The 12,740-nt window shown below is 34.6% G+C and overlaps 2 protein-coding genes across 3 annotated transcripts; both read right to left on the bottom strand.

The window, feature by feature from the left end:
• Positions 1 to 1,774: 1,774 nt before the first annotated feature.
• Positions 1,775 to 4,925, bottom strand: LOC110784982 (cytochrome P450 72A552-like). Of its 2 annotated transcripts, none has more exons than XM_021989428.2 (5): positions 4,552 to 4,925; positions 3,801 to 4,024; positions 3,388 to 3,632; positions 2,608 to 3,022; positions 1,775 to 2,505 (listed from the first exon to the last, which is right to left on the bottom strand). In XM_021989428.2, exons 1-5 carry the CDS (start codon positions 4,823 to 4,825, stop codon positions 2,077 to 2,079), a joined length of 1,587 nt encoding a protein of 528 aa, XP_021845120.1. In that variant the 5' UTR covers positions 4,826 to 4,925; the 3' UTR covers positions 1,775 to 2,076. The 2 variants fall into 2 exon arrangements, with proteins under 2 accessions (XP_021845120.1, XP_021845119.1); XM_021989427.2 differs by having other exon boundaries at positions 3,801 to 4,030; positions 4,552 to 4,923.
• Positions 4,926 to 8,038: 3,113 nt separating this feature from the next.
• Positions 8,039 to 10,218, bottom strand: LOC110784983 (cyanidin 3-O-galactoside 2''-O-xylosyltransferase FGGT1). Its single transcript, XM_021989429.2, has 2 exons — positions 9,278 to 10,218; positions 8,039 to 8,918 (listed from the first exon to the last, which is right to left on the bottom strand). The coding sequence occupies exons 1-2, from the start codon at positions 10,164 to 10,166 to the stop codon at positions 8,422 to 8,424; spliced, it is 1,386 nt and encodes a 461-aa protein (XP_021845121.1). The 5' UTR covers positions 10,167 to 10,218; the 3' UTR covers positions 8,039 to 8,421.
• Positions 10,219 to 12,740: the final 2,522 nt, after the last annotated feature.

The following is a 12,740-nucleotide window of genomic DNA, read 5'->3' as shown; positions in this document are numbered from 1 at the left end:
CGGAATTACGGACTACGGAGTATACAACTAGTCAACTACTCCCTCTGTCCCTTAATACTCGCACCGTTTTGACTGGACACGCTTGCCAATGTACAACTTTGACCGCCAATGCACAACTTTGACCACCAATATCTTTAACTACATATTATAGAAACTTATAAAAAAATTAATATTTTGAAAATATATATCAAGATGAAGCCAACAATATATTATATACTATCATTTGTTTTCATATACTAGAAATAAAATAGGGTCAAAGTGAATTATATGAATAGTGCTAAAAGTCAAAACGGTGCGAGTATTAAGGGACAGAGGGAGTATACATATAGCTAGCAGCCTAGCACTATGTAATTTTTACTTTTGGGGATTTTTATTCGTCGCCCTATTCCATTAAAATCGCCCAATTATTTGTGTGAAATTACATTTTTGCCCTTTAAATTCATTTCACCCCATCCCCTTTTTCACCACCCATCTCTTCCCTAACATAATTTCTAAAATCACAAACATAATTTTCTTAAATAAATAAAAATTAAATTAATAAATTATAATATTAATTCGAATAAGCTTCACGTTAAAAATTAAAAAAACAATTAAATAAAATTGAATTTTAGATTTACTACCCGCGCACGGACTTTGCATGAATGACATGGGAGTGGCGCACAGACTTTGCATGGACGACATGGAAGTGGCACACGGAATTTGCATGGGTTCCATGTCCACGGCGCAAATTCCGTGCGCCAGTTCCATGTCATTCGTGCACGGAATTTGCATGGGTTCCATTTTTTGTGAATTTCAAGCATTATTTTATTATTTTCTAGGAAATAAAGTAAAATAAATCACTACCAAATGAAGTACATACATAGAGGTGTTCTAAGTACTTTTTCATTTGCAATTACTCATTCTTATCAAATACGGAGTAATTTGCAAATTTACTGATTGCACTTTAAGTTGTTACGGGATAATAACAATAAGATTAACTTTAAGTGATAAGTTGTTACTGATCAAGAACGTTTTATTATTCGATAAAACATGATACATTTTGGTTGTATCTATGTTAGTAGTTGGAGACTATAATAGGAAGAGTTAATAGAATAGAATTCTCTTAAAGTATAAATCAAGTCATTTTAATAAAGTTATACACCTACATAACCATTCTTCATTTATAGGCAACATCTCTTCATAATCAGATGCACCGGTTTGTTTATTGGTCCAAATATAATAAGGGTTGGTGAGTTTAATGGTTGGTAATATACGTACTTAAAAATTTAGTATTAGATCTTTTATTTCTCAAAAAATTATCCTGTTACACAAATGATGGTTATGTCCAGAAATATATCAACTGAAATTAGTGAATACCTAATGGAATATTTTAAATGGACATGTTAATATAATCTAAAAGAATCGTTTAAACCAAAATGAAATGATGGCTATCGTAAGAAAATCAATTTTGTGACATTATTTTTATCAATAATGGTGGTTTTTGAGTTTTATCTTTAATAGGAGGACAAACTAAATATACTAAATGTATTATGTATGATTTGGAAATCATATTTTGACTAAAGAATTAGGTTACATGTTATCTAATACTAGGAGTAATCATATGTTTATAATTGTATTTAAAAGAAAGACTAAAGTATAGCAGGGGAGAAGTGGAACTTGCATTTATATTGCACATGAAGTATAAAAAAAACATTTTGTGGTGGATTATTGCGCCCTTGTGCATTTTTCGTTTGATGGTATTTTAACTTTGTGTAAAATTGATAGGAAAACGACATTTCAAGTTGTGCGTATTGTAATTATCTTAATAACTTAACATAACTATTAAACTTTTATAGGTATAACGTGCATTGGCACGGGCACATACTAGTTTTTCTTATTCTAATTTTGTAGTACACAATAAATTTGTATTTCTATAATGGTCAAATGGTCAATTCTCCAACATCTTCCACCGCTACAAAACGTCCTTGGCATACCGAAATTTAAAGACAACAAAATGCTTTCAAGCGACCTTATTTCATCCTCTAAAACATACAGCTTGTTGTGTTAATAAGATAAATATTTGCATACAAATTAAGCTTAAAGTCGATGTAAGATAACATGAGCACCATGCTGGGGTTGAAGGGCTAATAGACTAGTTGGAGCATGGATGTAGGACGGTGAAAGCTCGAAAGAGAAACGTTGTAAAATCATAGACAATGCCATTTTAACCTGGATTAGTGCGAAGGCTTGACCAATGCAAATCCTAGGTCCCCAACCAAAGGGGAAGTAAGAGTTATTTCCTTTGGTTGCCTTTGCAATCCCTTCTGAAAATCTTTCAGGCTTGAATTCTTTGGCATCATCACCCCAAATTTCAGGGTTCAAGTGAGCATGTAGTATGGAAAATGAAACTCCTACCCCTTGTGGTATTACCAAATCTCCTAGTTTTGTTTCGCGTTCATGTGCCCTTCGTGATGTTGCAGGGATTGGCGGATACAATCTTAGCACCTCGTGGACTATAGTTGTCACCTAATAACAACAATCACATAACATATTATTATTGTGAGGAACATGCTAAGTAGTAAGTATCAAAACTAAAATAATAAATAATAAATTATTGAATGAACTTACAATCTTAAGGCGATTATGTACACCATCAAAGTCAGGAGTTTTCGTTCCAAATGTAGCAAGTACTTCTTCTCGTGCTCGTGTTTGGTAATCTTGGTGCTTCGCCAACAAAATCATTGCCCATGTTAGCGCCACAGAAGTAGTCTCTTGGCCAGCCAAGAAGAACAACTTGCACGCGTCAATCATCTCATGGAAGCTCATTGTTATATCGGATTGTCGCTTCCTACTTCCACTTTCATTTTCGTTAACTTGTCGAGCCTCGTTTGCATTGGATTCAAGTAGCATTCCCAACAAGTCGTCTTTGGGAGCTTCTCCAGCCTCCATTGCCTTCTTCCTTTTGTGAATCAAATTCGTCAATAAAGGTTTGATTTCGTTTTCCGTTTCTTTCATCATCTTGTTACCTTTTGTGGGCAAATATCTAACACGCATCAACAGCAACAACAACAAAGACTTAGTACGTAACAAAATCATTAACACGCACATATGAATAAATTATCATCCCACAACATGTAACTCTACGTTGTTGCAAACACGCACATATGTATAATATATATGTTAGAATACTCGTTCAATAAACAAGGAAAATCGGAATGTGCGGTACACTTTTTACAAATATCTAACTCATACGTAGGACATTGGTTACATTTACTTTTATTTTTAAAGAACATAGTAATTGATGCACACTTTTTTGTCACACGGTAATTAATTAATTGAGTCAAGTTCTACATACAAACAAGGTAGTCAGTATGTATTTCGAAATGGAATGAGTAGTATGTAACTTACTTGAATCCTGGAATATAAGAATATTTGAGAAGACTAATAACAAGATCCTTTTGCTCTTTAAGAAGGTCGAATATCCTTCTTCCATCCTCAAAGCTACTTCCAAATGCAGCTCTAGCAATACCATCTCCCGTTAGAGTTGTGAAATGTGGCCACACATCAACCTCTGAAGAACCTGTTTTAGAAACTAGCTTCTCCCACTTATTTAGTGTATCAGTAACGCAGGTTTCAAAAGCAGGGATCATAAGCTGCACGAACAATGAGACAATCATCAATTTCTATTTCCACTTGACCATAAAATAGACCCATAGAGATAAGTAAGGTCCTCGTATTAGTATATTCGTCACAAAGAGTTATACACTTGAATTATCAAGTTAAACAAACATTACGTACTCCTTAAACAAACAATAAAATACCTTGAGCTTATCAAGTTGAAAAGCAGGGTTGAGAAGCTTCCTGTGTTTAGCCCATTTCTGGCCCTCATAGTTCGGAAGTCCAGTTGAAAGTATTTGAGTATATGGATTCAATCTTGGTTTTTGGAAATTGTTCATCCTATTGAAAGCATCCTTTATTAACTCAGGCTGTGTAATTAGTATTGTTGGCACTGGTCCCAACCATGTGTAGATATTTTTACCTGCACCTGCACCTGTACATTGTTTATTTGCTGATGTGAAAATTAAAATATACCAAGTACATAGAAAAAAGACAAAATAGAATGGAGTACTTTTTAACAGGAATAGTACTTCATTTTTTCCCTATTTTATCGTTTTATTGACATACTCGCTACTCCCCTACCAGTACTACTTACTACGTACCGGAACTGGAGTCTAAGTGTAACATTGCGAATGAACCATCCAACGAGAGAGTGGTTCCACCTTAATAAATAGAGTTTCAAATGCTAACATTGCGGTGGTATTGTTGATAAGAGAATTCGTTCCCGGTTATAGCCTACTTTGCCCCAATTTGGATTAATCTATCAGAGCCTAAGTCTCTAGTCCCCCGTAAGTGCGTAACTACTCAAACATAAAGTAGCAATACTAATACTGAGTACAGTAAATCAAACATAAACACACACAACGTACGGAGTATACATCATGATAATCCTAAGGGTCATAGATAATCGCTTAATCAAAATATAAAGAGATGAAGGAATAAAAATAAACTTACAAGAATTGTTGAGAATCTGATGGGTGAAAGGCTGAATACGTTGGTAGTAATCATGAGTAAAAGGAATGGGTTTGTTCAAAGCTTGAGCACGCAAAGTAGAGCTTTCTTTCATATCTCCGATCAAAAATTTGTAGGAATTACCAACAAGCCCTTGTTGCTTTAGACATTTCTCTAGCCTTTTGGGATTTAACCATAACCCATTTAGTAATTTCCATAACCATTTCAGTATCACTATGCATAACAGAACACTACCAAATGCAAATAAAACGCTCATTGTTTTTAGACGATATTGAATTTAGGAAATCTGAGTTTAGTGTTTGAAACTACAACATTGTTTGTTAAATTGGCCTTTTTATCAAAATAGTGGTTATCTCAGTCCTCGTGTGCCTCGAGCACAAAAGTGGACAGCGTGACTATTCTCTTCTTATTATATTCTTGAGAAATGACAGTTGTCCCACCACGTTTCATTTGCTTGGGTACGCAGAACCGGTAAGGAATCGACGGGTTTAGATTACAAATTGGTCTCGGCTAGATGGGTTATTGAACCGGGTATCACAATGGATATGGGTCACAGTCAAGTTAATATTTTTTTTATTGGATATGATTCTTGTTGGACATAGTTTTTATTAGACAGATTTAACATATGGTCAAACTTATAACACGGTAAATTTGAAAACTAAATAGTTTTGATATACAAACAATGTGTATTGCTTTGTTTTAAATTGTACTCGGCTCATTTTTTTTTTCCCTTGCTCATCAAGTGACAAGCCCACTATCGTCGTCGACGGCATGCTATTGACGCAGCCATTATTAATTTGCTAAAAATGACCATTTCATTAATCGCTTTGACCAGCCTAATTAAACTGCTAGACCATTCTTTATCCGAACCACTTTTAACCCACCAACTCAACGCGCCCAATAAGGCAATAACCAAGTCTAGTCCCGACCAGTTGTTATGGTTATGGTTATGATTTCGTACTATTAGTTCCCTTATAAACAGTAACTTCACAATTACACTCAACCATCAAGCTATTTTGCCCAACTTGATAAACAAAGGCCAATAAATATGAAGTACTCAATATTCTGTAATACCAAGTTTATTGTGCAACTCCTAAATCGGGTCATCGAAAAACTACGTTTTCCCATCCAAATCTTTACACCCGATTTGATCGATCCGAAACCGATCCGATGATCCATTTGATATGACATATAAGACGAATGCAATTTTGCTCACAATTCCTTTCAGGTGATTCAACATGATTAAATCTTGCGCTCGAGGCACACGAGGACTAAGTTGCTTTAATTTGTTAGATAAAAAACCTACTTGATGCATGCAATTCCTACTTAAAATATAATTTGTTTGTAATTCCTGCAATAATTTTCCAAAAACTTACCTGAAAAGTAAGTGGTTTAGTTGCATTGGGTGCTAATGTGCTATTCTGTTGTGCATTGTCATACTCAAATGGTTATAATTATAAATTACTAAACGAGTTATGGTGGTTAAAACCCAAAAGGCTAAAGACATGTCTTAAATAACAAGATCTTGCTGGTAGGGGTGTCAATTCGGACAAACAGATTGGGTTCTGGTCGGGTTCATCGGTTAGGGTTGAAACTTCATTTGGCGACCGGGTCGGATCAAATCGAGTTGAAAAATTAACGGATCGGTTAGGGTTCAGGTTGGTTGGCACGGGTTTATATCGGGTCGGGTTCATGTCCGTCCGTGTTAATATCGGCTCGTGTTCATATGGGTCGGGGTATAATCGGGTCGATTTGTAAACGGGTTTGGTCGGGTTGTGTCGAGTCAGATTCATATTGGATCGGGTTATAACCGGGTCGGTCAGATCGGGTCAGATTATAGTCGGGTTAGGTCAGGTCGGTTCAGCTTGGAGCACATCGGGTTGTAAACCGGTTTAGCCGGGTTGTAGCAGGTTCATATCATATCAGGTCGGGTTAATATCGAGTCGGGTTCATGTTTGATCAGGTCAATTCAGATACAAATTATAAACAATATCGGGTTATAATCAAAATCACACTTTTCAATACGTCTATATTATAATATGAATGTCTTAATTAAGAGACAAGGGATATAACTACGGGTTTGATTTTTTTTTAATAGTGTACGAGTTTGGATTTTTTTAATAGTGAACTGGTCTAGTTTGAGTTATTTTTTTAAAATAGTGAAAAGATTTGATTTCTTTTAGGGACTCCCGTTTTTAAATATATGTTTTGGATTCTTTTTATTTTTCTTATACCTAATTTGATCAACGTCACTGAGTCTGGCCAATTTCCACAATTGACTATCGTATTCATAAACCCTAATATTTTTCAATTGAATATTCAAAGAGGAAAATTGATAAGCATGTAATTTATTCTCTCTTTAAACATTTAAAGCTTATTTTCCATGCATATTATATTCAATTTTGTTCAATGTTATGAAAAATTGGTTTCAATTTTAATAAGAAATCAGAAATTTCTTTGGGTTGAGAAATTTGAGAATTATATATTTTGATTGAGAGTTAACGTCTATTATGTGAATGCATGTTAGTATCTCATTTTCTACCTTTCTTTGGATTCATTGCCTTGTTTATTTCATTTTTGGTCACTGATTAGGTAGGGAGTACCTAAATTTAAGGTTATGGTGTTCTTAAATTTAAGTTCAATGGTTTTAATGGTTATGCTTAGCAAACTTAATACCCCAGTATCTTTTGTAAGTGTAAAACAAATCTACACTCGTCAAATCAACCAACAACACTAACATGAATTAGAGATTTTTGTCTTCAAATCGGTTAGAATAAATAGGAAAGGAAAAATAATGAGTTAGTTAGAATTGAAGAGTATTATATTTGTCAGACTCTTGACATCCCGTAGGATTAGAAAAATAGTTTGCCACTAATTACTTTGCATTCCTATTTTCCGGTTCACCATATATATATATATATATATATATATATATATATATATATATATATATATATATATATATAAAAAAAAAACCAAATCAAATTGGTTTATTGATTTTTTTTTTTTGCCTCAAAGTCAAAATAGTCATTTTGGTAAATAAATAGCGAAAATGATAAAGGTCGCAACATGCGACCTTTAAGCCGTGTCACAATGATGACATGGCATGCTTATGTGTCATGATTTAAATTGGAAACTAAAATATTTAACTTATATAATATATTATACATCTTTCAAAAAAGGTAGAAAAATCTTAATATTCTAATTTGTTTCCTTATTTATATCGCCTACCTTATTTACATATTTTCATAGTAAAAATATTGAATTGATAGTAAAAATATTCTGATGACACATAGTCTACGTAGCGCCTATATGTACCAATTAAACTGCGACACGTAAAATTGTGACAACTAAATGTTGTCGCAACTTGCGACCTTTATCATCACATAGCCTACGTAGCGCCTATATATACCAATTAAACTGCGACACGTAAAAGTGTGACAACTAAATGTTGTCGCAACTTGCGACCTTTTGGAAAATAGAATTCAAAAGTAGCCATTTTGATAAATAAAATTGTAAAATGTAGTCAGTTTGGTAAAAGATCCCAAGATAAACCTGACAATTTACGACAAAGCTCTACAGCTTGATCAAGTTCGAACTTCAAACAAAAGTGGAACAAACCAAGCTCGACCTCAGCTTGCTCGATGAGCACTAGCGCGCTTCTAGGCATGAGATAGATAAAAAGACATTTCTACAACAGTAGTTAAGTTTATGAATTGATGCGTAGAAATGATTAGGAGGGCCGAGCAATTATAATGGCTTCATCCAAGCAGCTATTCAAAATTCTGGATGGAATTCCTATATAATTAAAGGCTTGAACAAGTACACGTACTACATGTTGACTGTACGTGTTCATCCAATCGTTAACTGTCGTAGACTCTGAATGAAGCTACTGATATAAGAATCCTCAAGACCTTCCTGTAATAAGAATTCTCTCCATTTATCATGACTTACCCTCATCTCTTTTGCGACTTCACTTTCTTCCTCCATCACCAAAGAGACCGCCTTATGCACAGCCTCCTTTGTGAACAAACCATCATCTTCTCTCTTCTCAACCTCAACCCCAATCTTCAACTCTAAACTCATCATCCTCGCATTGATGAATTGGTCTACAGCTTGAGGCATCAACACTACTTGACATTTGCTGACCATAGCTTCCGAAAGAGACCCAACTCCACAATGAGTTATGAAACATCCTACTGATGGATGTTGCAATATCAGTTGTTGCTGCACCCAACCCTCATGTACGATTCCCCTTCCTTTTGTTCTCTTCTCAAACCCTTCTGGTAAGGCCGACTCTATTGTTTCATACTTCTTAGGCGGCTTCATGGCCACCAAAAATGGCCTTCCTGCAAAAATAATGATAATTGATATATATATACAACCCATTATTCAAGTGAAATTGTGTACATACATGGAAACTGTGAGCTCTGACAACTTGAACTTATACTTCCTCCATTCTCTTTTAGTTGCAACGTTTTTATTTTAGATTATATTTTTAGCGAAAATGATAAAGGTTGTAAGATGCGACCTTTAAATCGTGTCACATTGATGACATGAAACGTTTATGTGTCATGATTTAAATTGGAAACTAAAATATTTAACTTATATAACCTATTATGCATGCTACCAAAAAAAAAATGTAGGAAAATCTTAATATTATTAATATAACAATTAATCTGGAACGGTATATAATCAGAAGACGTACCTGTGAGCTCTAGTCCAAGAAGAAGTTGTTGAAATTGGTTAATTTCGAGAACACATTCACTCCCAAATGCACAATAAATCACAGTAGCAGCACCAAAACCCGTAAGCCAACCATCAAAATATTCATCAAGTTTGGAAGATGGGGTTTTAGGGACCATAGGACCTGCTAGTAGTACAGACTTACCAAATATCTTCTCACAGTAGTCAATATACACCTTTTCCATCTCCTTACAACTCTTTACTCCAATTGCGTCGCATTTTCCAAAAGCAATGCGCATCCTTTCAGAAATAGTTATACCTTGTAATCCATCTTGCTCTTTACCTACGTCTGCCACAGTCTCAGCCTCGTGTGCTTGCATCCGGAAATGCTGAGACGGAAAACCCGGTGGTGGCGCAATAATTTCGGCCCCAGTGGACTGATGACCCGACTTCAAATCGGGGGCAAAATAAGCACATCTTGCTATATAGGATGTAATGTAGAGTACTGACTTGAACCCGTGTTTTCGGGCTAGATCGGGAATCCAATAAGCAAAGTCGTAGAAAACAACATCGGGTTTGATACTAACCAAATGGGCCTCGATAGTGTCACGGGTCAAATCCATGGCAGTCATAAGAAGGTGTATAGCCGAGGAGGGGACATCGTTGGTGGTCTCGGCTCTGAGAGGGAGGCCGTCAACGGGTGGGACGGTGACGGGGATGAAAGTAAGGTGGCCAGGGTAATGGTTGTGAGGAAGTAATCTAGGTAATGTATTAGTTGGGATAAAATAGGACACATTGTGACCATTTTGTGCAAGTTTGTTGGCTAATCGGAGAAATGAAGTAAGGTGACCAAGAGCAAACCACGGATAAAATGCTATGCTCAAAACAGATGATTTTTTGTCGTCACACATTTTTTATTGCTACATTTTTTTTCTTCTTGAATTTGCTGGTTTAATTTGTTAGGAACGGTTGGAACACCTTTTATAGCAACTATGCGACTCGAGATCCACGAGGCACACAAGCACGTGATTTTCTATTCTCCCATCCTTTTTTTTAACACAAATTCTTATTTACATGAGGTGTACGATAAATATTGTACACCGAAGTTAAAGTTGACATAAAATGCTTAAAAGTTACCATTATATATGTAAAAGTTATCTACTTTTTAGTAATAAATTTTTTATTTTAATAAAAAATATTTATTCAAAATCACTAATAATGTATAAAATTAATCATTTAACACTATAAAATATTTATCTATTAACTTTTTGTAATAGTATAAAAGTTAGAGAAAACTGAGTAAAAGTTAGAGAAAACTGGATTAAAGTTATGTTGGTGAACAATAAATTTATTGTACAACTTGTGCACCCAAGACCTTTTGTTTTTTTAATGCAATCTCACTCATTTAAATATGACATAAGACCGCACTGTTCACGTGATCCGAAAAAACATGCAGCCCATACGGTACTCCCTCCGTATTTATTTAAGGGATACACTGGTCTTTTCCGGCCGTAATTATTTAAGAGATACACTTGACATTTTTAGTAACTTATCAACCCCACCATCTAATTAAATAATATATCAAATATATCTTATGTCCCACCACCCTATTAAACAAATAATTTCAGAACTACACCCCACCCCCTAAAATGACACGATCCCCACTTGTTTTATTTATTATATCTACTCAACCCCACTTGTTTATTACTTTATTTCATTTAATTGTTCTTCTTAATACCCGTGCACGCGCCCAAGCCAAGTGTATCCCTTAAATAAATACGGAGGGAGTAACTCTACTAGCCTTACAATATCTTTTAACATTATAATGTAATAGTTGTACTTATATGTAATATAGTTACTCTACTAGCCATACAATATCTTTTAACATTATAATTATTAATATATGTGATATAGTTACTGGCAAAAATCATATAGTAACTCTTAAGTTAATATAGTTGTACTTATATGTAATATAGTTACTCTACTAGTCATACAATAACTTTTAACATTATAATTATTAATATTTGCGACATAATTACTGCAAAGGTTAATTATATAGTAACTCTTAAGTTGATACATATTTATATGTAATATAATTACTCTAACAGTCATACAATATTTTTTTATATATACATGTAGTTATTGTTGATACACATTGCTTATATATTGTTATATGTCGATGATATTATTCTTACTGCTTCTTCAGATAATCTCCGAAGCACCATTATATTCCAATTGAGCTATGAATTTTCTATGAAGGATTTGGGTCCTCTCAGTTACTTTTTGAGCATTGTCGTTACATGGGATAATTTTGGTCTCTTTATATCTCAGAAGAAATATGTAGAAGAAATAATTGATCGTGTTGGCATGTCACAGTGCATGCCTTGCCTCACTCCAGTTGACACAAAAGGAAAGCTTAGTGCTACATCCAACGCCCCATATTCTGACCCAACACGTACATTATCGACGTCAAGTCGGTGTTTTGCAGTACTTGACATTCACCAGGCCTGACATTTCTGTCGTCGTTCAACAAGTTTGTTTGTTTATGTATGACCGGAAAGTCGGCCACATGGAAGCATTGAAACGTATTCTTCGTTATATACAAGGTACAATTGATATTGGCTTACATTTGCGTTCCTCTTCTCTAGATTCCCTTGTATCATACACGGATGCAGATTGGGGTGGATGTCCGAACACGAGATGCTCTATTTCGGGCTATTATGTCTTTCTTGGAGACAACTTTGTTTCTTAGTCGGTTAAACGTCACCCCACATGTCTAAATCAAGTGTTTGGGGTGAGTATAGAGGTGTGGCTAACGTTGTCTCTGAATCTTGTTGGATACGTAATTTGTTACTGGAGTTGCATTGTTCGGTTACTAAAGCCACTTTGATTTAGTGCGATAACGTGAGTGTCATTTATCTTTCTGGTAATCCGGTTCAACATCAACGCACTAAACACATTGAGATGGATATTCATTGGTTTCGTGAAAGGGTAAAACGTTGTGAATTACGTGTTTTGCACGTTCTATCCTGTTATTAGAAGGACTTCCGCGTGTACTATTTGATGATTTTCGGGACAGTCTAACCGTACGTCGAGCTCCCACTGCACTTTGACTGCAAGGTGTGATAGAATACATAAATTGTAATTAATGTAATTTAATTATTTTGTAATTACTAGAATAGCCTTACCTAAACCGTAATGTAGCTACGTATATATTTTGAGAAAATCAATCAGAAACCCTAATATAGCTATGTATATATTTTGAGAAAATCAATCAGAAATCATAGCAAATTTTCTCACAGTATCCTCGCAAAATATGCGTTAAAATCCAGCTACACACAATTTAGTGAACATAATATATCAAACTAATTACAAAATATTTACTAAATAAATATTGTGTAACTAATATGTTGTATCAAAGATTAACCACTAAGTTGAAACGAAAAATAAAATAAAGTAGTTCCACAATAAACCATGATAATAAA

The sequence above is a fragment of the Spinacia oleracea genome, chromosome 6 (assembly GCF_020520425.1).
Source record: "Spinacia oleracea cultivar Varoflay chromosome 6, BTI_SOV_V1, whole genome shotgun sequence".
NCBI lineage: Eukaryota > Viridiplantae > Streptophyta > Magnoliopsida > Caryophyllales > Amaranthaceae > Spinacia > Spinacia oleracea.
Note: the sequence above shows the minus strand (reverse complement) of the source record. Positions and strands in the feature narration are given on the sequence as shown.

Coding starts and splice junctions, on each gene's coding strand:
- LOC110784982 (XM_021989427.2), bottom strand. CDS start 4,825: ATGAGCGTTTTATTTGCATTTGGTAGTGTTCTGTTATGCATAGTGATA. Junction 4,031..4,551: donor TCAGATTCTCAACAATTCTT/GTAAGTTTATTT, acceptor AACAATGTACAG/GTGCAGGTGCAGGTAAAAAT. Junction 3,023..3,387: donor TCTTATATTCCAGGATTCAA/GTAAGTTACATA, acceptor GATGCGTGTTAG/ATATTTGCCCACAAAAGGTA.
- LOC110784983 (XM_021989429.2), bottom strand. CDS start 10,166: ATGTGTGACGACAAAAAATCATCTGTTTTGAGCATAGCATTTTATCCG. Junction 8,919..9,277: donor TCTTGGACTAGAGCTCACAG/GTACGTCTTCTG, acceptor TTATTTTTGCAG/GAAGGCCATTTTTGGTGGCC.